The 25,733-nt window shown below is 34.5% G+C and overlaps 2 protein-coding genes across 4 annotated transcripts; one reads left to right on the forward strand and one right to left on the reverse strand.

Annotated features, from left to right (window-relative positions):
- Positions 1 to 12: 12 nt before the first annotated feature.
- LOC107008413 (glycosyltransferase-like KOBITO 1) lies at positions 13 to 6,746 on the reverse strand. Its single transcript, XM_015207444.2, has 11 exons — positions 6,355 to 6,746; positions 5,296 to 5,445; positions 4,925 to 4,977; positions 4,171 to 4,279; positions 3,959 to 4,093; positions 3,784 to 3,828; positions 3,163 to 3,350; positions 2,810 to 2,951; positions 1,892 to 1,938; positions 1,650 to 1,737; positions 13 to 723 (listed from the first exon to the last, which is right to left on the reverse strand). Exons 1-11 carry the CDS (start codon positions 6,700 to 6,702, stop codon positions 439 to 441), a joined length of 1,590 nt encoding a protein of 529 aa, XP_015062930.1. The 5' UTR covers positions 6,703 to 6,746; the 3' UTR covers positions 13 to 438.
- Positions 6,747 to 11,005: 4,259 nt separating this feature from the next.
- LOC107007809 (NADP-specific glutamate dehydrogenase) lies at positions 11,006 to 24,487 on the forward strand. 3 transcript variants are annotated; one of them, XM_015206603.2, is made up of 17 exons: positions 11,006 to 11,324; positions 14,504 to 15,103; positions 16,387 to 16,516; positions 16,595 to 16,796; positions 16,991 to 17,077; positions 17,249 to 17,308; positions 17,398 to 17,484; positions 19,998 to 20,069; positions 20,155 to 20,210; positions 20,323 to 20,376; positions 21,339 to 21,424; positions 21,930 to 22,020; positions 22,111 to 22,268; positions 22,407 to 22,498; positions 23,266 to 23,340; positions 23,792 to 23,865; positions 24,067 to 24,487. In XM_015206603.2, exons 2-17 carry the CDS (start codon positions 14,545 to 14,547, stop codon positions 24,140 to 24,142), a joined length of 1,959 nt encoding a protein of 652 aa, XP_015062089.1. In that variant the 5' UTR covers positions 11,006 to 11,324; positions 14,504 to 14,544; the 3' UTR covers positions 24,143 to 24,487. The 3 variants fall into 3 exon arrangements, with proteins under 3 accessions (XP_015062089.1, XP_015062090.1, XP_027769913.1); XM_015206604.2 differs by lacking the exon at positions 20,323 to 20,376; XM_027914112.1 differs by lacking the exons at positions 23,266 to 23,340; positions 23,792 to 23,865; positions 24,067 to 24,487 and adding an exon at positions 22,879 to 23,246.
- The last annotated feature ends 1,246 nt before the right edge of the window (positions 24,488 to 25,733 follow it).

Raw genomic sequence — 25,733 nt, forward strand, 5'->3', positions numbered from 1 at the left:
AAGGCTTTACAATGATCCGAAACTCAGCATTTAAATTTAAGAGGGGAACGATCTCAGTGAACAGCATGTGATTCATCTAAAATAAATCAACTTGTTAGAGGTCGAATTACACTATACATTAAGAATAACCCCTCATCTCCATATATCATATAGTTGGAGCTCTGGAAAAAACAATCTCCACCCAATTCTCCAACATCTCTATGTTTCTTCTCTGTACTTCCTTCCACCAACATAACTCTACACCTCCGCTTGGGTAATGATCGGGAATAACAACCATAAAACCAAAGCAAGAACAAGCCCCCCTCGCCCATGAATCTGCTAGCTTACAGTCTTTAGCTATATTACACACTGATACAAATCAAGACATTGGATGTTCGTCATTCATCCACTCCGTCAAGTTGACAGAAGAAAGCAGCAGAAGCCATGAAAGGAGAACAATTACGCTTCAGTTATCACATCTGCATCTATGCCTGGGGGAGATTGTGGGGGAACAGCTTCGTCATGAAATTCAAGGAGGGAACCACTTTCCGCTAAGACTCTCCTGGCAGCTTGAGAATGTTGATTTCTACCAATCTTTCTTGAAGGAAGTGACTCCGAGGCAGCAGCCTTTGATGAACTGTTGCTTTCAAAGGATGCTAAGAATTTGTCCTTCGATAGAGATTCTTGAGCAGATAAAACAATAGAACTAAAAACACCACTCTCCCTCAAACCTTGGACAATAACCTGCACATACAAAATAGAAAACAATTAATATCATTGGAATGAGTTATAAAGATGTTTCCGACTGTTCTAGGGGTAACACACACAGATCAGGACCACATCAAGAGAACAAAGTGTGAGCACTGTCTTACTAGAAAACAGACAAACAGATTGCTGGAGCAGAAGATGGAAGGATCTCCATTTCCCAACACTAACTCTTACTCCATATTCAGGGACTCCAGTGTTGTCATTTTATGGCTCCATTTAAATAGCCATGGCCATAAACCTTTTCATTTTCCATCGTTGCACGCTGATTTTCTACTTCATCCCTAGTTTTTAATATATAACCTAGAAATCTCATGCAAGTTGGCCCGATCCTAATTGTCCTCAAAGGTTCAGAACTCAAAGGAACATGGGCCCGCCAAGTAGTCCCACTTAAATACCATGTTTTGTTTCAAAGGAAAGGTTGGAACTGTGACATATGCCCAACCCAGACATCCGTGTTGCATCAATTTCATCCCAGCCCAGCCTCTGGTAACTCCCCTAAAATGTATATCGCATGTAACTCTGACATGCCAACTCAACTAATCACGGACTAGAGCTTCCTGCGAGAATTAGTTCTCCAAGGATGTCCTCCCACACCCTAAATTCTTCCATCTAGAGACAGCAATGATATCTAGAGCATCTCTTTTCGTCACGTTATAAATAATAGCCAGGACATATTTTTCTGATTGAAATTGATGCTAGACATATGTACTCATTTCAAAGGACACTATTTTTGTGTTCTAAGGAATTGTAATATGACAGGAAGGTATTTTTGTTCTAACTTCTAAGGTGACAGTTCTTGTTCAAAACTTTTCCCTAGCTTAACAACCTCTTTTTCCCATTTCAGAAAATTAAACTTAGGCTCAAAGAAAAAAGATATCCAAAGTCGGGCTGTCCAGGCTTACCATGGGAGCATAAATACGGGTTAAAATGCCTTTCCTCAACAGTTTCAGGTTCATCGTTTTGTCAGTCCATACGACATGTTCACGGTACCTGACCAAGGAAAAGAAACATATTCAGAGCTACAGAGTAACTACATTGATGAACAACTCAAGCACATAACTAGTCCAATAAGCCAACTCAGCGGTACAAAAGGGAGCTGAGCGAGATTCAATTGGATTTCGCTGCTATTCAGATTAGAAATTACCAGCTTAACATCTCATCCTCTGTAGCAGTTGAAGCAATTATAAATGCCTGGAGAAGATAAAACATTTTATCACACCTTTGAACATATTAGCTCATAAACTATCAAACTCAAGAATATAAAACATAATAGTTCACACTAGATCAATAAACTGTCAGCTGATAGTAAAAACTTTTCCCCATAGAAGCAGAGCGGGAAGCCTGCATTTTATTAGAACAATTTATGTAAAATTTGACTTTAGAATTACCAATATATGGATGTTGCCTGAGATTAATTCTCCAACAACCAGAGCACCAAAAGTTTACAACAACATACCCCGTGTAGTCCCACAAAGTGGGGTCTGGGGCAGGTAGAGTCATAAAGTGTCAGAAGACCTTACCGCTACCTCACGATTGAGAGAGAATGTTTATGATAGCCCCTCGGCTCAAGAAAACAGTCCACAGCAGAGTACCAAAAGTTTTTTTTTTTTTTTTAAAAAAAAAGAAAGTCTCATCTTAAAAACAATAAATTAACGAGCCTCTCCCCTTACCCACAAGGAGCCAAAATAGAGAAACACCAGTAGTCTAATACTCTTAATCTATTTGAAATAATCTCTATTTGACCTTAAAGTAGGCATCCAAATGCTGAAGACATTCAGCATTACTAATCTAATAAACTCAAGTTGGCAGCTTCCCCTTACCTACTGTTCCACCCACACATCTTTCCGAAACCTAGTAGCATAACTAGCAATTTGAATAAAATAATTAGAAGATCCAAATACAGATTAGACTTAAAAATAAGTCCTCTCCAGCAACAACCATGAAACGGTAACCATTATGGAACTATATTATCCAGTAGTACACTTGTAAACACAAAGTAAAAGAAACAGCATCGTCTTATTTCCACCTAAAATGAAAAATAGAAAAAGGAGGAGTAACTCACAGATCTATCAAATTCCAACATGAAGCATCTCTTAACATCCTCCTTTGTGGGCTTGCACCCACATCTATCTCGTCTTGAAGTCAAGTCAGAAAACTTGGAATATGTGTAATGCAGAACAGCAGCCTCCTCCAATTTGATCTCCCTGTCATATGTTGAATAAAATTTAATATGATGGCCTTCTTCTAGAATACCAGTATACAAGGAAGGTTGTAACATTCATAGCTTTCCAGAGAGCACAGGAATATGGAACAATTGAAAATTATCCCTCTAACATCCAATAAGTTTGCATGAGCTTAGGGCCAAAAGCATAATAGACAGGTTAGTATGTGAGAGACTATAGAGGGCAAACATACTTTGGAGTTTTCATGTAATTATGCCATCGATGAGCCCCATTGGGACGAAGATGGTCCTGAACTCGAGCAGCTGCTTTACCATTTCCATACGTCAAAAAGTAATTTGGATTGCCACGGGTTGCTTCTTTATACATGCCAAAATATGTATCCTTCGTTAGATGGTCATAATTCTTCTTGAACATTGATACCTATTATGATGGGCACATAGGAAAAGACAACAAAAGAAAAGAACAGTTTCAGGTCATACGCCAAGCTTAATTCACATAGCTTTATAAAGCACCGGAATATGACAAAAGCACTTCAGAAGATTCTGATCATGGGGGTAACAACATAAAAGAACAAGAGTTTTCCTTATTTACCTCAATGATACTTGTCATAGTCAAACAGTTGAAAGACAATTAACATATAGGAAGATAGAATATTTACAGGATTAGACAAATTATCACTCAATTGCTTACTCTACTTAGATAGCTTTTTATTGAGAATGATGTACTTAAATAGCTGAACCAACAGAAATATACTAATGCATCTTTTCATATCACAATGATTAAAGTAGTCTCTCCCATAAACGACAATGTGCAGTAACAAATAATGAATAGCAAGTCCAAGTGTCCAACTTACCTCTGTAAAAGGATCCTTGATGTCCTCTCGTTCAACACTGCTCTCCTGAATTTAGAAAAAAATCAATTAAAATATTTGATGACAGTTCCAATGGTAAACAACATGTACTGAGAAGTAATCAGGTATGCGCTATACAAAAATAGCTGTTTCCCGGAACACTTCCCAATCAACTTACATAGTTAGGAAAGATAACCATGTCAACATTTGAAGGCACGTCAAGAAGCAACTGCCTCAAAGAATACTCTCGAGCACCGGCCGGGTGTATTAACTCATCTGTGTCTAGATGAATTATCCAATCCATACCAGCATCCTGACATTTCGACATGTACATGGATCATGAACAATGATTTAGAATGATAGCCAACGCAAAAGTAGAAGAGTTCATACCCTTGCCATCACTATGGCCATCTCCATATTAAGAGATTGCTTCACAAAGAGCTCGTAATTGCAAGGTTTATAAAAGAAACTGGACAGCCACGTTTCATTCCAAATCCGGCTAGAACAAAATGAGAAAAAAGGACATCAGTCAAACATAAGCAGACACATCAGATGTGCACATGTGATAAGTACAAGCATTAACGGAACTTGAAGGGCACATCTCATTCCCATCAAACCAGATCAAAGTTAGAAAATGCATGCCAGTGAGTACAAGCATTAACAAAATTTGATGGCCACATTTCATTCCAATCAAGCCAGATCAAAATTAGAAAATGCATGTCAGTAAAACATATGTAAAGAAAATAGCACACTAATGCTAAAAGGAGAGAAAATTTAGCCAATTTTCACAACTCAACACGAAGGAATTATTAGAGTCACAGAAACAATGAAAAGATGCACATAAGAAGAAAAAAAATCAAGCACCAAAACATATCTTTTGATATTTTATAGCCCTTATTAATTTTTTCTATGATTTCAGCCTCACCAAAACCAATCAACAAATTCTTATATTTTTAGAAATATTCCATGATCAAAATAAATTGTATGTCTAGTTAATTTAACTGTTTCTCACACAATTATAGCCAACAGAAAAATAATTAACAACGTTTAACTGTGTCTCACAAATTTGGCTCGAGCCTGAACAAACGAAGTACGGGAAATTATAGCCATCCTTGGAACAATCATAAAATGTCAAGGGACAGACCTTTTGGCTTGTTGCTCCTCTAGCTTTCTTGTTCTGTATATTACTTTTACTCCCTGCAGATCAAACAAAACCCATGTTTGAGAAAAGAAAAATGTCGCTTGAGCCTTAATAAGTGGGTAAAATGGATTTGGACCATAACAGCTCAGCTCTAACTTAAAAGAAAAAGAAGGTTATGAAATTGCATGAGAAGTAATACTTTTCATAAGAGCACCCAAATGAATGTTATTCTTGAAAACATCTAGATAGAGGTTATTGAAGGTAAGGTAAGGAGAGGCAGGAGCTTAATCGCAATTGCACCCCACACAATTTCAAGATCGTGTTGATGAATCCTAAGATTCATTGAGAAGGTGAATACAGGTTGGGGGACTTACTGGAATGGATTCAAGGACTTTAGAAACATCAGGAGATGCCGCCTTCCCTTCCACAAAAAGCAAAAATGATGTTACCCCAATTACTTTATGATAGAACATCCACGGTAAAATCTGCTCTAGGCCAGCAGATGTACTGGTTGTAATACATATCTGCATAATATAGAGAAACATGACAGAGTTAAATGATAGTGTAAACAAAACTGAACAAACTTGTTTTAGTATCAAATAATCCTAGCTCTGTTAGGGCAAGAATGAGTATAGAAAGGCATGTTATTAACTCTTAACTAGGAAAAGCTGCACAATAAAATCTCAGGAGACATCCTTTGGTTGAAGGAGATCAAAAAGGGAAAAAACTGTAAGAAACATTTCCCTGATACTTATTAAGTTATTTTTCCGTATTTACAACATCAACCACTCAAATCTCAAGCTAGTTGGGGTCGGCATATATACTCACCATCCATTTACCTCTACTTGGCACCCTTTCATTACAATGTCAATAATGAAAGACTCCTCGCAAAAGTTTTCAACAGTTTTTATCAGCATACTGATCTCTAATTACACTCAACGAGTCCTCGCAAACACTGGGACAATTGTAAGCATCCCATCATGACCAAGCATCCATGCGGGATCTATTTTGTTGTGTTTGCCAGAAAGAAAAGAAAAAAAAAAGAACTGTAGAGAAACAGGGATGATCAATCTGCAACTGATCTACATGAAATTTAGGATTAACAATGTGCATCCTATAGGTCCTTTTAATGCCTCTTGTTTATACAAACTATGCACTCCTTGAATCTACCATTAACAAATCTTATGTGAATAACGTCCCATTTACTTCATAAAATACTTAATTCATAAAAATAAACAAATAGAAGAACCCAGTTAAGCAGTAGAGCTACTCATTTGCTAGAAGGTAACTAGAAGATGCAAAACGAAAGAAAAATCTGCGATACACTCCATATTAGCTAAAATAACAAATTCCAGCAAAACCCATTTGAGATCGATCAAAATTCAAAAACCCCACAAACAAATTAAATCAAAAACAACGAAAAAAAAACAAACCTTGGGTTTGAGATCTGGATGAAGTTTAAATTTCCAGTCTTTATAGTAAGGGAACGACGGCGTATTGGTATGGGCAAGAAGAGAACAGTCTGATGACTGAGAAGAGTGAGCAACAGTGGCTAAAGGAGAAGTGTCCATGCCAGGAAACTTATGAGACTCTTCAGGAGACCATCGAGAGATTGGATCGTCAACTCCACCACCACGCCATTGAAGAAAAAAAGCAAAAACAGCCAAAGATAGAGGAAGGATTGTAAGGAGAAGAAGAAGCTTCGAGTAGAAAGATTGCTGTGAAGATGAAGAAGAAGAAGATGGTGGTTGGGGTCTGAGAGAGGTGTAGAGACCCGCCATTGGAGAGGATTTTGGGAAGATTTGGAAAAAACTTTACAACAAAGTTTATTATAAATAAGTATACTTGTATTCTCATATCAGTTACCTTCACAATTACTCCGTTTCTTATTAATAATAAAACAAAAAATATATATTTGGTCATGTTAAAGTAAAAATTAAAAATTGGAATCTTGAAGTTGTGATTTTTAAAATTTAAATTGAAAATATTTTTGTTTTTGTGAGTAAATAAATTTCTCTTGAATCAGCTTTTACTATTTTTAAAAATTTGATCAAGTTTCATGATCGAACATATATTTAAAGATAAATTTGATTATTTAATTCAAAATTTAAGATCAAAGCTAGCTAATGTAAAACAATCTTGTCCACATGTTCAAAACTTTCAAACTTAACATCTTGATCACGTTATCACAATAACAGTCAGGGATAATGCCCAAGTACCCCCTCAACCTATGTCCGAAATCTCAGAGACACACTTATACTATACTAAGGTCCTATTACCCCTGAACTTATTTTATTAATAATTTTTTACCCCTTTTCGACCTACGTGACACTATCTTGTGGGCCCAACGATGGTTGACTTTTTTTTTCAAAATAATGCCACGTAGGCTAAAAGGGGTAGAAAATTACTTATAAAATATGTTCAAGGGGTTATAGGACCTTAGTATAGTATAAGTGTGTCTCTGAGATTTCGGGCATAGGTTAAGGGGTATGTGTGCATTATCCCTAACAGTCAAGAAGTAAAGTTTTATAAAAATTTATGACTATTTTAATTTTTAAGGATTATAAATTTATAACAAATAGGATCGATTGATTAAGGTAATAAGATGTCATCTTCACGTAAAATTCAGTGTGATTTATAAAAAGAGAAAATCATTTTTATGTGAGATGAAATATTAAGTAGTAATATATATAATTTAAAACTTTTAATTAAAAATGCATATAAACAAGTGTATTATATTTAATAGCTAATGACTTTTCTATTTGTTATTTTTTATATATAGAAGAAACAATTGCATGATATTAAAATAAAAAAAAAGTAAAGATGAATATCATATTGATATTTTTGGCTCTAATTACGAAGAAGCTACCTAGTACTATTGTAGATTAAAATTTGATAACATATGATATTTACCAACAAAATTGTATTAATTTGGAAAATAAGAAAGAGTGTCAATTAAAAGTCTACATTGTGAAGAAGTGCTAAAAAGGAAATTTAAAATAAGTAGATGTAAGACATGTCAATAAACATCAAAGATAACTATCAAATACATAATTTGTTTTGCTCTAATTATGAATAAGATAACTAATACTTTGTTTTGCTCTAATTGTGAATAAGATAACTAATACTATTATAGATAAAATTAGATGACATGTGATATTTACTTACAAAATGTATTATAAGAAAAAACAATTAAAAGTTTGAATTGTGGAGAAATAAAATACTAAAAATAGAACAAGTACATATAAGACATGTTGGTGAATATCAAATTGGTATATGACCATGTTAAATAATATACAATTAAATATTAAAATATATAGAATGGTGGAGGAAAACTATTACCAAAATGAAAGTATGTTCTAAAAAAGTAATAATTAAATATATGGAAGTTAAAATGTTGGATTACTAGAGTGCAAATGTCTACAAAATGGGTGTAATAGTCTAATAGATATGCAAATGTTTATCTTAATATATGTTTACATAATACTATTTAGTAACTATTTCATAATAGGATTGATTATACATAAAAATAAAATAAAATAATTGCTACCATAGGGAATAGCTATTATACACCTATAATGCAATTTGGTGTTTAAATCTTAGTAATTATCTAAGAAGAAATTAAGATAGAAATCATGTTTACTTAAGAAACAAAATATTCAAACATAAAATCTAAAAGCAATCATCTTTTACCAATGGTTGTTTTAAAAGCTAATACATTATCAGTAAATTAATAACTAATTTTTTCTTAAAAAAAAGAACTTTATTACTATGGTGAAATGTTAAATACAAAAAATGCTTGATTTTAATATATTCAAATGTATAAGATCAAAAAACATTACAACTAATAAAAGTGATGCACGTAAAAAATAAATTAAAAGAACACTTAGAATTATAACTTTTGTCCTAAATCAACATATGTGATCCATAATTTTAAATGCACAATGGGTATGCAGTAGATAGTATAATATATCATAGAGTACAACGAAAGAAAAAATGATTAATTGAGAAGATGATTTTTTTTGTATGCATTTACTAATGATATATTATTTGTGAGTCTTTTAGTACTATCATAGTCAATTAAAAAAACTAGAAAAAAAAAACAATTACCTTAATTTTTAATTTTGTCATGTTATTTTAAAGTACGAGATTAATGCTATGACATGATTAATAATTTATTTATAATTAATGTATAATTATTATAAGTGTCATTATAAATTATTTAAAAGGAAAAAACTAGTTTTAAAAATAAATAAATTAATAGTTAATTCTAATTTATGGTGATACCACGTAGACGGATCCGAGGTTCATATATATATATATAAAAGTATGTTCTTCTCAAAATCCCAATTTTGATATCATAGTTATTCTACTAAAGAGCACACAAATGATATTGAGATTGCTTATAGATAGTGAATGACATTCATAAGTTTATTTACTTTGAATTAAAGTTCAATATATAGTATTTAAAATCAAACAAAATGTCCTAAGTTTGGCATTTGCTTATGTAGGCAATTTTTTTTATTTTTTTTAAAAAAATAAAATAATATTAATCGCCAGAAATATATTTGTATGAAATAAAAATTAACGTACTTTAATATTGTCTTTAAATAATTAACTGCTAGTTTCTGAAATTCAATCAATAACAAAATGTCTTTAATATAATTAAATTGTATTGAATAGCATATAACTATAGATAATATCACATATCAATTAAACAATTCAAATATTTTTATTTGGTTAGGAGACAAACAAATTCAATTATTACTATTGACAAAATGATGAAATGAATCATCATTGTCAAATGCTCGAGAGTTTCATTGTTCAATTATTTTCTTTTTTGTTGTTAGATATTTCGATCATACACATCTTCTCTTTGCATTTCTTATCTCTAGTGAGTTACATACAAGTTAAAAAATTTTCTTTTGATAATTTCATTATGTACATTAAGTTGCAAAGATCCACTAAAGATAATCTGGTTGATTGTGTACCTAATTTTTGTTGCAACATCTATATTCAAATTTATCATAATTTTCAAGTGCTTTATAATTGGATCTTGAGCCCCTTTTACATGATATAAGTTGTTGATAAATTGAATAATTTTTTATCGTGCATCATTTGTAGCGCTATCGTAGAAAAAAATGTTATTCCAAGATGATAATAGTGCAAATACATTATATATGTTATAGTTCATTTTCCAGCTTCACTTGCACAATTGGTATGTTTGAATGGTTCCAACCATTTTCTAACCTTAATAGATGAATTATAAAGAAATTTATCAAGCGAACGAGATTTGATTTTCATTTATTTTATTTTGATTTTTTTAATTAGAATAGTATAAGTATATTATTATTGCCAGATTTTACGATAATTATATACGTTTAATATTTTATTTTCATTATACTAGCTTATAATGATACCATTTGATTCATCTAAGTGTTTAAAAATATTATTATTACTTTTATTTTATTTTTTATTAATAATTAAATAACTTTTATTGATCACTAAAATAATATTTATCACCACATTACTTCTCTTACTCCCCCTAAAAAAAAAAAATAAAAAATCCATCTAACACATCACATATTAGAATTCATCTAATACCTTTTTTTCATTAATATGATATTGCATACATTGACAAAAATAAATACAAAGTCTCTATTTCATGAAAAGTGAACCAACTAATACTACTATAACTTGAAGGAGTTGCAAAACAAAAACATTTTGATGTAAAAAAATTGAAAAATTTAGTTCTTAAGATTATTTTTTTCAGAATTTACAATTGTCTTACAATATGTATATTTTTTTTTAGTCTTATAAGTGAAAGTCCCAAAATTTCAAAATTAATCTGAGCAATTTTTTTAAAAAATCTTTAAATTTTTAGAGATTAAGTCTCTAAAATACAATTTTTTTTTAGACGAATAAATATATAAAGATAAATTTTTTAAATCTATTTCGAAATTAATGATCAAAAGCTAACTAAATCTGGACACTTAAAATGATTTTGTAATTAAAAAAAAAATAGAACAAAAATGATTTTTTTTTTTGTTGCCAACAAATAGAATCCAAATTTATCAAATTAGTCCCTTTCTTCATTATTCACCCACTTTCTTCCCCCAAAATCCCCCCAATTGCAGAGAGCGAGTCAGTGGACTCGCCAAATTGATAACTTTATAGCAAAATTCAATTGCTCCGACACTACTCTCTTTCAGTTTTACCCCATATATAGCATTCTACAGTTGGAATCAACCTTTACCCAGTAGCAGAAGCTGGGAGGCACCTTGCTGGTGAATTGGACCGACATGGCAAAACAGCTCTTGTAGAAGAGGAAAACTTGGGAGTTACATTTCAGAAAGCTTGAAACAAGAATCTGATCAAACCAATTTCAGTGGGTTCTTGAAAAGTAAAGAGTCTTTTCATTTTTTTTTAGCGCTTTGCTCAAAAGGGACTCCCAATTGAGATTCCCAGCATTTCTGTTCTAATTCAATTGGTTCTTTTATTGTTTGGGGATGTTGCATTTTGGGTTTAATATTTGAGAAAATGAGAAGTTTTCATCTGTGTTAGGTGATGGTGGCTGAAAGATAGCTCTTTTGAGGGCATCTTAAAGATTGTTATCTTTTTTATTTAATTTCTATTCAGGTTTTATGCATAGCATTCAAGTGAAGCTTTGGACTCTCTTTTTTTTCTTCTCTATAATAGGAAATTGAGTTGAATTGATGAGTAGGAAGCTTAAAATAGCTCAATAGAGGGGCTACAAGTTGTGTAGTGTGATGCATATATCCATAAAGCTGAAAGGTTTTAGGTCCAAGTTTAGACAGGTCGAAGTGTGCACCTCGAATTGTCTAAAATTTGAGCTTTTGTTTCTTTGATGAAGTAAATGTTGTCATCGAAACAGCATCAAGAAGATGCAGTAGTTACAAGATATGACATTGAAGCTTACAGGAACATCTGGCTCCTATACAAAAACTGTCTATGCCAGAGCTAGGGAACTAATGAAGTCTAATAGTTGATATGAACTATTAGATGGGAATAAACTGGACCAGCAAAATAGACTAGCCATACATTTAGCTTCTATAGATCCTATAGGAGTTAAACTCATCTATTTCAAAATAAATAAATAGAACCTATAGAGGTTGAGATCCCTTCAAAACATTTCCTGTTCTTTTCTGTCGAAGTACTCCAAAAAATGCAAGCAGGTATCATTCTCCATTTGTGCTTGATGGATTTATCAAATCTCCATAAGCACCAACTCAAGTATGCTTCCCTTAATGAGTGAGGAGTGATCCATTTGAGGCCATAACTACACAAAAATATGCTCTGTAGTTCTGAAGTAAAAAGATAGCCAGGGCTTTCAGCTTCCTCTTTACGCATATAGCATCTGTGAGGGAATTGACTGAGTGAGGCACTCCTCATCTGTCCAGGTGAAAGAAATGACCTTGGGAGGAATTTTTGCTTTACATATGAGCTTCCAAGGCCAGTTTTCAAGCATGGGATTGCAAGAACACATTTTCTGGTAGCTCAACTTAACAGAGAAGATGCCACCTGCTTGATTGCCGCATTTAAGTCTGTCTGCTACTGATGGACTCAGGTTTCTTTGTTGTAGACTAGTGTAGAGGTCTAGCAGCTCACATAATTCTCAGTCATACAAATCCCTTCTAAGTTGGAGGTTCCAGTCAGCCCCTTCTCTATATGGTGCTATGACAACATCAGGATCTTGGCCAAGAATGAAAAGGTTTAAAAATGCTTCCTGTATGTTGGAATTTCCTAACCATTTGTTCTTACAAAATCCTATAAGAAAGCCATTCCCTGCCGCAAAATGAGTGTTCGAGCAAAGCTTGAAAGCTTTATGGACTAATGATCTAGTCCAGAACCCCTTGGTATTGCATCTGCCAGGTGGCCAACCTCTTCTCAAAATTTTCAATCATCCCATGTTCATGTGTAGCCCTGAGATAGCTTCAAAAATAGACAAAGTTAGATTTAGGTGGATCACTTGGGATCTCTCAGCACCAGAGTGTAATCTACATAAAGCAAATGTAATACTGTAGCTTGGGACCCATCATTCCTTACTATTTTGAAGCCCTCTATCCAGTGAAGCTGCATGGATTTTTGTAGCATTTTTCTAAGCCTTTCCATGATAAGAATAAAGAGGAAGGTAAAATAGGGTCACCTTGCCTGATGCCTCTTTGAGGAGAGAAGAACCCTACAAGCCCCCTATTTACCAAAACAGAGTATTTGACAGTTGAGATACAAAATTTAATCCATCTTAACCATCTTTCCTCAAATCTCGTGTGTCTCAACATATTGATCAAATAGGACCAACTCACTTTGTCAAAAACTTTTTCAATATCCAATTTGAACAGCACCCCTGGCTTTCCACTTTTGAGTCTCCGGTCCATTGCCTCGTTAGCAATAAGGATTGCATCAATGATTTGCCTTCCCTTGACAAAGGCATTCTGGCCACCAACTAGCTTCAAATAACATTTCAAGTCATTTTGCCAAAGCTTAAAAGCAATCTTGTAAACACTGCTTATAAGGCTGATTGGTCTGTAATCCTTGTTCTCAATTGCCCCTTTCTTTGTAGGATCAATGCAATGAATAAGTCATTAATATATTTCGCCCTGTCTTGATTTAAATCAGTAATCAATTCTTTAATTTTGTCGTCACTTTCCTCTTTATTGCCTTAGAAGACCACCAGCAGCCTCCTTCTGTTGTAGAAATGAGCATTCTTAAGCTATAGTTATAGTTAGGAGGTATACATTTACCTCTGAAATGTTTCCTTTCCCCTTAATTGTACCTCAATTTCTTGTATAGACCAAGTACATCGAGTAATAGAACTAACATAATTGGTAACTGTATTTCCATCGAGTGATGTAGACCATAGTGTTCTAACTGTCTTCAATAACTATTAGGAATGTTTTTCTTGAAATTGAGGTAAGATGTGTTACAATCAAGTTTAATTTGCATCTGCTTAAACAATCTTGTTGTAGAACATTGTCTTCAGCAACATTTGGCATACTTGAGCTATGATTTTCCATTGAACTCTTCCCTTCTTGTTCTTTTGTGGTCAGTTTAATATTAAATCCTTCATACTACAATTAGCTTCTCATATTACTCATGAGGACACTTCGTCTCAAGTCCATATTTTCTAGGAAATATTTGGAAGTAGCATTTGTGCAATACAATTCCTTTTCATTAAGAATACCCGATGTTTATTCAGTAACAAATTTTGAGTGTATACTACTGGAAATTGGTTTTCTCTAAGATTTGCTACTGCATTTATAAAGTTGATAGGTCATGCGGAATGCTTTGTTGATAATCTCAAGCCAACTGGTTTCTCCATCTTCCTTGTCCCCCTCTTTTCTTTCTTATTTTACCTAACGGGGATTAGAGCCTGATCTGACAGTAAATAGAGTGAGGGGATACACAAACACTTAGCTTCCAAAATTCTGACCCTGGACATGGAGAAGAAAATTCAGTATGCTTTTCGATTTATGATTAACTGTTCAACTCTTAATGCACACTGGTATTGGAGCATTTTGAGATTTAATCAAGTAGATTTATCAGTGTGTTTTATGTTTGCAGCAAGCTGGACAAATCATACTGTATATAAATTGTCATGCTGAATGCTACTTCCAACTGGTGGGGGTGGGATGAATTCTACAATGGATGACATGAACTTAATTCATCAGGCTCAGAGGCATCATCTTGTAGTGAGAGAGATAGGAGAAGAGATTGATTTGGAAATAGGACCTGGGGATGATGACCCTTCATTTAGTAATAATACTTTGATCAATGTTCCACCACAAGAATCTGCAGCTGAAGACCATGATGAGAGCAAGCAGATGATGATTCATCAGGCTTCCGGTGGGAATCAGGACTTGTTGAAGACCCAACCAGCGAAAAAGAAAAAGAAGGTTGTTAAAAGATGGAGAGAGGAGTGGGCAGATACGTATAAATGGGCATATGTTGATGTGAAAGATGGCACAGCAAGGATATTTTGCTCTGTTTGCAGAGAATATGGTAGGAAGCATAGGAGGAATCCATATGGAAATGAAGGCAGCCGAAACATGCAGATGAGTGCTCTGGAGGAGCATAATAATAGTTTACTTCACAAAGAAGCTCTTCGTCTCCAAATGGCATCCAAAGATAAGATTGTTGTTGATAAACCTTTATATGTTAAAGGTAATTTCCTTTTTTAGTTTTCTTGGTGGTTGTATCCACCTTGTCCTTTTCACTTTTGTTCTTATCTTAAAAATTGTATGAGACTTCTAAAGCATTGTTTATTTAATTTATCAACACCTTTTCAAGAGCACGATAACTCTTTACTAGGGACCTCCTCTTTTGGTATATTGATGATAGCTTCAGAAAGTCATCTATTATACACGGTTCAAAATTTCCACTGATGCAGAAACCGTATTTGCAGTGATCATAATTTGTCTTTTTGCCTAGAGGAGTTCATAGACTCCAGCCCTCCCCCCCCCTCCCTCCACGCGCGCGCGCACACACTTTAATTGAGATATATGGGTTTTTGATGTCAGTGCTAAGAGTAGAGCTATTTTGTTAATATCTAAGCAAGAACTTGTAAATCTTTCAACATAGTTTTTTTTTTTTCATTTTTTTGGTAACTGAGAAATCCTTGGAGCCAATGGTGCATGGTTCAAACATGGTGGCTTTTATCTACTTTTCTACCCTTCACTTAAATACTGGGCTTTTGTATAGGTTCAAAACTATGATGTGCATCTAACCCACACATCACACACTACACTGTGACCACCTGGGCCAATCTCCAGGAACATCTTCCCACATAAGACTTTTCGATGAAGCAAGAGTAACTCATCAATAATCATCCTGATGATGCAAGCAAAAGATTACAAGAAAGGGAGATAGTGCCTGCTCATATACACAAAAGAACTTCCATCACTAAGGAGCAGACACAATCCAAAAATTGAACACGACTAGTTACAGGGGCCTGATTGAGCCAACTAAACAAATACAATAAGCATTATGGGGAAGTCTAGAAGTTTCTAGAACAGGTTTATTTCAGTAAGCTGGCATGAATTTGTACGACTATTGAATAGGGAAACAAATTAATTAACATACTACATTGACTGTTATGTTGAGATTTGAGAGGTATTTGTGTGACATCAAGTATGGCTGAGTCGAAGAGTTGGTTTTGGTCTTCTATTCCATATTGATGGATGGGGTTGTAAATTTGTGACAAGTGTAGTTTCGCATCATGGACCCATCTTTGTTTAATTCTATGTGCGCTGTTTGTAAAAGAAAACAAAAACCACTGGAATCAATTTGTTCTCATCTCCAAAGCTCTCACACAATTATTTTCACTCAAGAATACATAGTCAATTTCACAAATCATTCTTGTTTCTTTTTTTGTGGGTGTTGGATTTTGTTCCGAGAGACTGAGATACTTCTCTAACTTCTTCATTGCTGTTGAAATCTCTTAAAAGCTCTTATGTCAAAAACGGCTGGATCGATTATTGAAGCTGCACTGAAAAGGGATCCTCATGAACTAGAATTCATACAGTATGTTCAAGAAGCGGTTCATGCTTTAGAAAGAGTCATTTCAAAGAACTCAAGGTAAGTCTCTTGAACGGAAACCATATGTATGAAGAGTAATCATTACAACTCTGATAAGGAAACTTTACTATGTGTTAGTTATGTAAGCACCATGGAGCGGTTATTAGAACCTGAGCGCACAATTGTTTTTCGCGTGCCGTGGGTTGATGATAGGGGTGAGACGCATGTGAACCGAGGGTTTCGGGTTCATTTTAATCAGACTCTTGGTCCATGCAGGGGTGGTCTCCGGTTCCATCCGTCAATGAACTTGAGTATTGCCAAATTTCTTAGCTTTGGACAGGTGATTTTCTGCCATCTATCTTAGTCTTTTAATTTTACTTCTGAATACTTATAATTTGTGCATATTTGCTCTACAGTGTACAAGCGATTGCTGTATCTTTTTCCCATCTAATCTTTTTGATGAAGGTGTAATGTGAAGTTGAGTTGTAAATGTATGCTGCTTCTCATAATGTTTGATTTGCTCTCGTCTGGTAGACTTTGAAAAATGCTTTGTCGCCTTACCGACTTGGGGGTTCTTCAGGTGGAAGTGATTTTGATCCTAAAAGCAAAAGTGATGGTGAGGTATGTGTTTATCTTTTAACCATGTTGATTTCTAGTCACAAGTTTATTTCAAGCGTTAGACTTTCTTCTATAATGCCCCCCCAAAGTTTTTATTGCATTGTGGTATAGTAGTAGTAGTTGTGGTTGTGTTGTTTTTAAATCTTCTTCTATTTTCTGCCTTCTTCACTGTAGGTCATGCGATTTTGTCAGAGTTTTATGAATGAACTGTATCGTTATTTGGGTCCTGAAAAGGTAACTAAATACTAATGTCTACATCTGTTTTAGTTTCCTGTCAAATCAGATCTAATTTCTGTAGTTTGATTTGTTGTCTGATCATGTAGGATCTTCCTTCGGAGGAGATGGGTGTTGGTACTCGAGAAATGGGCTTTTTGCATGGACAATATCGCCGACTGGCGGGTCATTCACAGGTGAAGATGATTAATTTTCTGATATTTGAGATCTTATCCTTCTGGTCCTCCAATTTCTTTCTTTTGCTGCATCTAGTGTGGCAATGGATAAGAATGGTATCAAGTCCAGACGAGCTAATTTCCTTAAACATATACTAGAATCAAGAGGCTAATAGTTCACATATATGAAATTTGCTGAATTTCACAGGGTGACAGCAGAACATTATGCGAAGCTTAATGTTCAGATATTTTAACTCAAAAAAGGCAAAAATAGAATTAAAAAAAGAGAGGAGGAGGTGGGGATTGTTTTTTTCATTTTTCAACTGTATGATCTCCAAGGGCCAGTAACACACAGTTCTAAACTAGTCTATAGTCCGCCCACCCCTCTAACATTCTCCTCTTAAATAAAAAGTTTTTATATTTAATAAGGTTTTATTCTGTGACGTGACACATCAATGTTGCACTCTTACCACTAGACCAAAGTCTTGGGGGCAGGACATGAACAAGTACATATCATTATGTTATTTGTTTATTGTTTGTGTGTTAAGTTAGCATTATGATGTTATGCTCAAATCTGCAAAACCAAAGACAACCTCCTTAGATAAAATGCTCTCAGGCACACTTTTCGAGGTTAGGCTTTTTTAGGTTGATTTCACTCCAACAACATTTACGGTTTTTTTTTTTTTTGCGGTAGTTAGGCCGGAACATTATGATGGAGGAAGGTTAAATTCATAACAATGCAGGTTTTAAATCCTATGACATTATAATGGGAGAAGATAAGATTTATCACAATGCAGGTTAAAAATCATGATGGCAAGAGGCAATAGAAAATAGGCAAGTAACAGGAGCAAGCAGTCAATAAAAGGAATGGGGTAAATGAATTGAAAGGACTAAAGATGGGAAACAGATTCATGAGTAACCACTAGAACTAAGCGGGATATTTAGTAACCCCATTCTTTTTTATATTAGGGATTTGATAAGAATTGGGTTACTTGAATAAACAAGAAAATAATGCGGAAGCGGAAATACTAAAATTAAAGGCAAGAAATCAAAGATGGGTGAAATTTGCGAACAAAATCCTAAAATTTTGAAATCAAGTGCGGAGAACCCTGATTGATCTTAGTATTATAAATAATGAATAAAAAGCTAATTATGATACTAATAGAGTAAATTAAGAACTTAGATAAAAAGTGATCTGGATCCCTATTTCGTAGAAATTAAGACAACAATTAGTATAATCTTTAATAGAAACCAATAATTTCAAGTTAAGAATTGATCTTTAACTCTTAAAGAATATAAATCCATAGTCACCACACACAAAGGTGTAAAGAAAAACTCTTAAATAATATTAATCATGGCTTCTGAAAATAACAAAATTCATCCCTACATGCATATATAGGGACAACATATCCCAAATAGCATTAGATTCAAATCCTACTAAAAACATAACTAAGAAACTTTATATTAAGAAACCTACAAATTAGGAAACTTCAAACTAGGAAAGCAGTAAAAATACTTCCATAATTAGCTAATTATATATCGATTCACATCTGCTAAGTGGCTCTTTATTATTGATCAACATGTAGATCTAGCTTATTATCCTTGATGTAACAAACCGTGTCACATAAAATGCTCATAGTAAGTGTTGGTTTTAGAGTATGCATATGGAAGTTGTTTGGCTGTCCTTGTAATAAGTAAAGATACGGGTAACAATTATGCATCTCCATATGACTAGTATTATTATTTTTCATTTTCTTGTTTGTTTGTTCCTATACACGTCTCTAATTGACTGTACGGTCATGGTAACACCTGTTAAGAGCTGTGCCAATCATATAGATGAAGCATCGTCCTGAAGCACTTGATGTTGCTGAGATGTTAAGACTAGATAATCAACACATCTTTATGATTCCATTAGAAAGATCAAAATGGAACTGTTTACATTTGTTTTATTTTGGTGTTACCAGAGTTATGTTAATGATGGTGCTAAAAAGTGATAGAACTTATATAATCACTTAAGGAATAGAAAAAGATAGTTTGTAAGTACTTTTGACAGCAAACATTCTTGGTGCTATATTTATAATACACTCACCTTTTCTCGATAAACATTTCTTCATGCCTGAAACACCAGATTTGGTGTCTTTGAATAAGTTTACTTAAAACCTTTTTTCCTTGGACTGAATATTGTGCATCATCCAAATGATTATAAACATTCTCCTTTCCCTTTCTCCTCTCTCTTTCCTTTCAGTTATATGAATTACTGACCCTTCGGGGTGGCCCAGTGGTTTGAGCTTGGGACTTCCATGTTGGAGGTCTCAAGTTCGAAACCCCTTGCCACTGAAAGCTAGGGGTTTGCTTTCTGGGTCAAGCTCATCGGACCGGGCTTGCCTAGTGCGGGTTACCTCTCCTATGTGGTTTGCGAGCTATTGCATAGGAGCTGGGGTTTTACCCCGTGTGCACCCAATGGGTAGCGGCTGAGGGTTTCCCTTGTCATAATTAAAAAGTATACTGAATTTTACACATTTCAAGTTATGCAGGGAACTTTTACAGGACCAAGAGTTAATTGGTCAGGCTCAAGTCTTCGAACTGAGGCTACTGGCTATGGATTGGTGAAGTCTCTTTTTTTCTCTGTTTGTTTTGCATTGTTAAGTACTTGTCTCGTCCCTGCCAACTAATTTGACTTGCAATTTTCAGGTTTTCTTTGCTCAACTTATGCTTGCAGACATGAACAAAGAACTAAAAGGATTAAGGTACCATCCCGTCCAATTACGGATTTCTTTGTCTGTGAAATCAGAAATATAAGAGAAAATTAGGCTAATATATGTGGTTTATTGTACTGATCTTCATTAATGGCATTATCAGTGGATCTGTTTGCCATTATAAGAATACCTCCATCATGGGTGCAGCTGAAAAGTGGTAAGCCTGCTAGAAGTTCATGGAGATCTTTGTCAGAAAACATGAATTGGTAGCATGTAGATATTTACCCACTCTATTTGTCATAATTTACAGCCTTCAGTTTGAGTTCTTGTATGGATCTTCCAGTCTGAAAGCTAGATGGTTTCACAGTCACTGAACATTTATCAAAATCTGGACTGCATAGAGGTCCATTTAAATGGATATTAAAAGCCAGAATATGACAAATCTTGTGCATATTTTGAGAAATTATCATCTTAAGTTTGACACACACCATAGGTAGCACTTCATTAGGTCATCTTAACCTGTCCCCTCCAAGACATATTTATGGGCTTTGAAACTATTTGCAATTTTACATAGGCAGGTATCTAAGTAGAAAAAGAAAAGCTGTTTGCGCTTTATATTTGCTGATGTATGAGAAGCATTTTGTGTGGCTATTTCTATTGCACCTTGGCATCAAAGTAATGTCACGTCCATTAGCAGTTCCCTCCCATCATATTGCCTATTAAGTCTTGAGTTTCTTTCCTCTTGTGATTATCATTGATAAATATCTATTTGAGCTTCATAGCTACAGATGATATGGCACACGGCAACTGTGCTTTTACTCGTTATCCTGACTTCAGTTTTTCCGTCTGTGATTTCGTTGATGAAGTAATTCTTAGGGTTTATGTGTTTTACTGTGCTGATGGAGAAGGTCGTGTAGATTAAGTAGGATGAAGTCAATAGTTTAAAGCAGAGTCAATGGAACAATTTCAATTTAGCCAATGAAAAATCTGTTTGGCCACTTTGTTTTGGGATGAATCGATCAAAAAGAAATTAAACATGATGAGAAGAACACTCACAGTAGCCTAAAAATTGAGATTGTTCACTAAATTTATTGTTCTCTTTGGCTTTGTCCCTTTTTTCTTTGAGGAATGTGTTGCTTTGTAATAATTCCTCTGGTTTACTCTTGTCTGTATGTTCAGGTGTGCAGTTAGCGGTTCAGGAAAGATTGCAATGCATGTCCTAGAGAAGCTTATTGCTTATGGGGCCGTTCCCATCACCATATCTGGTAAACTTTCTGATTTTTTCTGAAATATTTTCAGCTTGCATGACTACTGAGTGCAGAGGTGGATCCAGCAGTATTTGAAGTTTATGTCTTCCTATAACAACCACAGGTTGATATAATTGAGTTCAGAGTTAAATATTTATAGGTATTCAGTGAATTTCTTAATACACATACAATGTTTGAGTAAAATCTACTAGGTTCACATGCTTTAAGGTTAAATCCGCCTCTGACTGAGAGGTATTCCACAAAAGAATTCTGTATTCCGATATCAATTGGTACTGTCTACAACCTACCTTGTTTAACTGAATATTATTGTTTGGCTTAGAGCTTACCATTTAGGGATTACTGAGCAATCAGTCTATGCTTGTAATAGATTCTCTTCTGGAAGGTGGGAATCAAAGCTCATTACACCACTTATATGGTGCAGATACAATCAGATACTTAGATCTTTATAAAGAAAAACAATCCGATACTTAAATTATTACGATTGCAAATTACAATTTTACAGATGCAAAGGGTTATCTGGTGGATGATGATGGATTTGATTTCTTGAAGATATCTTTCCTGAGAGACATCAAAGCTCAGCAGAGAAGCTTAAGGTTTTTTTACCTTTTGTTGTCACAATAGCTGTGCAGACAAATATCTTAAAAGTTTTGAATAAATGGCATACTTATAAGTAATATTTGCAGAGACTACTCAAAGACTTATGCTCGCTCAAAGTACTATGATGAAGCGAAGCCTTGGAGTGAAAGGTGTGATGTTGCATTCCCCTGTGCCTCACAGAATGAAATTAATCAATCTGACGCCATTAACTTGGTTAACTCTGGTTGTCGTATACTTGTAGAAGGTATTGGTCAACATCATGTTATCATTCTCACTTGTTTGTGATTATTGGCCATCTTTCTACCTGTATAATGATTAATGAGTGGGGTAATTGGCGTGTTTTAATTTTATCTCTTTTAAATGTACTGCCGTTCATTTGTAGGCTCCAATATGCCATGTACTGCTGAAGCAGTAGACGTTTTGAGAAAAGCTAATGTCCTAGTTGCTCCTTCTATTGCTGCTGGTGTGGGAGGGGTAGGATCTTCTGCTCTCGACTACTCTCTGTTCATGAAATGTGTATTTCATTTGTTGAAAAATAGCAAGCACTACCTGAATTTGCTTCAGAAGTCATTTTCTCTATGTATATAGGGATTTGGAGATTTAGCATTATGGCATTCTACTATCTTTTGCTTTAGTTCAAAGTCACTTATGCTCCCCCCCTGGCACTAATATAATGCTAAAGTAGGTAAATTCAAACTGTAATATTGACCTTGTTGATGGATTGTATTGGGAAGACTAAGGATGAATCATCTTGGTATCTAGGAAGAAAAAGGTTCATTCCCGTGAACTCATGATGTAAATGGGAGAAGAAAGCCACATTCTATTCATCTGATCCCAGTTTTATGTTTACACAGGAAAGAATTTCGGAGTCTGTCCTGCAGTTCACTGGCTTTCCCTGAGGGCGTATCACATTTTGGATGTTCTCAAAAGATTCATTTCCAATTTCCTTCATCATCTTCTTTTTACTTTATCATCTTTTCCTTTATTGGCATCTTATTTTAACCTCTCCTTTACGAGATAGAGCTTGTGAAGTATTTTAATGAAGCTTGTATTAGACAGAAGTTTAGCAAGAAAGTTAGTGCAACAGCCACGAATCACCAATTTGTATCAACATTATATCAAGATGGGCTCATAATATATTGACTAGGTTTCCCGTATTTTCTTCTGTTGTGGAATGACTTTGCTGCAACTTGTTTGTGTACATTTTTTAGATTGATAAAAGTTCTTACTATCCATTGCAGGTTGTTGCAGGGGAACTTGAACTGAAAGAGTGCAATTTGAACTGGTCTCCAGAGGATTTTGAGTCTAAATTACAGGTTAACACTTTACAGTCTTGATGCAGAACTGGAGTTTTTTTCTTTACCTTTTGGTTATGGTGGGGCGAGGGCAACAGTTAGAGGTGTCAAACTGTCAATATGATCAAGCTTCTCAGTTTGTATGTGATAATCAACTATATGCAGTTGGAGCAAGTGCCAATCAACTAAACTTGTTATGCTTTTCCTACTTGTCTAGCCAACAAAATTAGCGATTGCTGGAGTCAATTTTTTAAAGAATATCCCCATGTTATTCATCTTCATGCAGTATTTTTATCATCCTTCTTGACCTTAAATATTCTGTAAGCCAACACTAATTGTCCCAAGATGAGGTTCTATATATTAGCATGCTAGCAGCATCATTTTTCCTGCAGGTGCTTCTATTGTCAGTTTTCCATTTTGTTGCAAATGCCATTCCTATTTACAGTGAAGTTCGATCTCTTGCTTTCTGCAGGAGGCTATGAAACAGACTTACCAGAGAGCCCTGAAAGCAGCAGCTGATTTTGGTTATCAAAAGGAAAGTCCAGAGTAAGTTTCTAAAACTGACACCACAAAAGATTCACGTGGACGGTTATACTCATTCTTGCAGATTTATTAAATAGATTCATGCAGTAATATAAATTGAATGGTTAGAAGGAAATTGTTCCTGTGATCGGTGTTTCTCGAGTGCATATTTTCTTATTCAAATGTCGTTCAGTTCAATAGGATGTCGTCTCCTTTTATTTGCAGGGCATTGGTCCATGGAGCTGTTATCTCTGCTTTCATAACGATCGCCAATGGTATGGTGGACCAAGGATGTGTATAAAATTGCAGCATTTTCTTGTCATAGCCTCGTGTTATATCCAAAATACATTTTCATTTGGCATCAATAACAAAGAAAGCGCGCCGTTGGTTCCATCCGCATTGTTGGCTACTTTCATGATCTTGCACAGTACTTGGCAGTGTAGATGGTGAGAGGAATGTATGTTTATCATTGTAATGTACATGTATTATGCAGGTGAGCTATGTCTAAAACATCGATAGGATACACTTTATTATCTAGATTAGCTAGGTTATTATGTTAGCTGGTAAAATACAAAGGTTAGGCAACAATTGTATTATGGGAAACTTTCACATATAGAGCCACTTAAAAATAATTAATTACTCTCTATAATTATAGTTTAATATTTACAATTTGTAGCTACATGTTATATGGAGGAGGAGGTGAGCGAAACAGGGAGATAGATGAGAGAGGCGAGAGGAGGGGGGGGGGGGAAGGTGAATTGTACATGTATATTGGTTAGATAATTATATATTATACATATATATTTGTATGTATGGCAAGAGAGATTGCAAGAGGGAGGAGAGAGGCAAGTGAGACTGGGAGAGGGAGGAGAAAGGCGAGGGAGATCGAGATAGGGAGGAGAGAGGCGAGCCAGTGAGGGCAGAGAGTGGAAGAGAGGTCAACTGTATATGTATCTAATTGTATATTATAAATATACATTTGTATACAGCGCAAGCAAGATTGGGAGAGGGAGGAGAGAGGCGAGAGAGAGAGGGCAGAGAGCGGGAGAGGTGAATTGTATATGTATATAAGTTAAATAATTGTATATTATACATATGTATTTGTATTAATATGACTAATTATATAAATTCGAAGTCAGCCCACGTAATTATTGTATAATGTTAGTTGCAAGTGGTAATTATAACAAACTATAGATATGATAAGTAATTAAATAATATAAGTTTATTTTATTGCGTAATTTTCCCTAGTATTATTGAGTTGATGGGCTTAGTTTTCAGCAATGAAATCCTTATAACTTTGATAGACTTAAATAGACCGTTTCAAAGGTTAAATATTTTCCCACAGCGTGCAAAGTGAAGCCTGATACTTAAGTGGATAAGGATAGTTGGGTGGGTCCACTATCCATCGAGTTTAGTAGGTTGTGATTAGTCCAAAGGACGGGTCACAAATTATTAACATCAAAATTTCGCAAATTACTTTCTCAAGAACACTAGGGAGAAAGTTCAAGAGGACAAACAAAAGAAGATAAGTGGGTGGAGACAAAAATATCAGTTGATTTTTTTTTCCATCTGTTCAAGTCTTGAAGAACAGAGTTGCTTAATATTAAGCCTGTCCTGTTAGATGTAATTGGTACCTCAAGAAATTACTCGAGGTGCACACAAATTGATTTATATACCACAATAATCTCGAAAAGGTATGTAGCGAGGAATTTGATTTATGATTTCTAAAGGAAATCGTTACATTTAAAATATATGTTTCTAAAATTTGATAAGATAGATGATATTTGCAAATAACAGAGTCATCATTCATCAATACATATTTTAATTTATTAATTATTTCTAAGATAAAATATTTAGATTTTCGTTAGACATAATATCTCCAATGATATTTG

The sequence above is a fragment of the Solanum pennellii genome, chromosome 1 (genome assembly GCF_001406875.1).
Source record: "Solanum pennellii chromosome 1, SPENNV200".
NCBI classification, from domain to species: Eukaryota; Viridiplantae; Streptophyta; class Magnoliopsida; order Solanales; family Solanaceae; genus Solanum; species Solanum pennellii.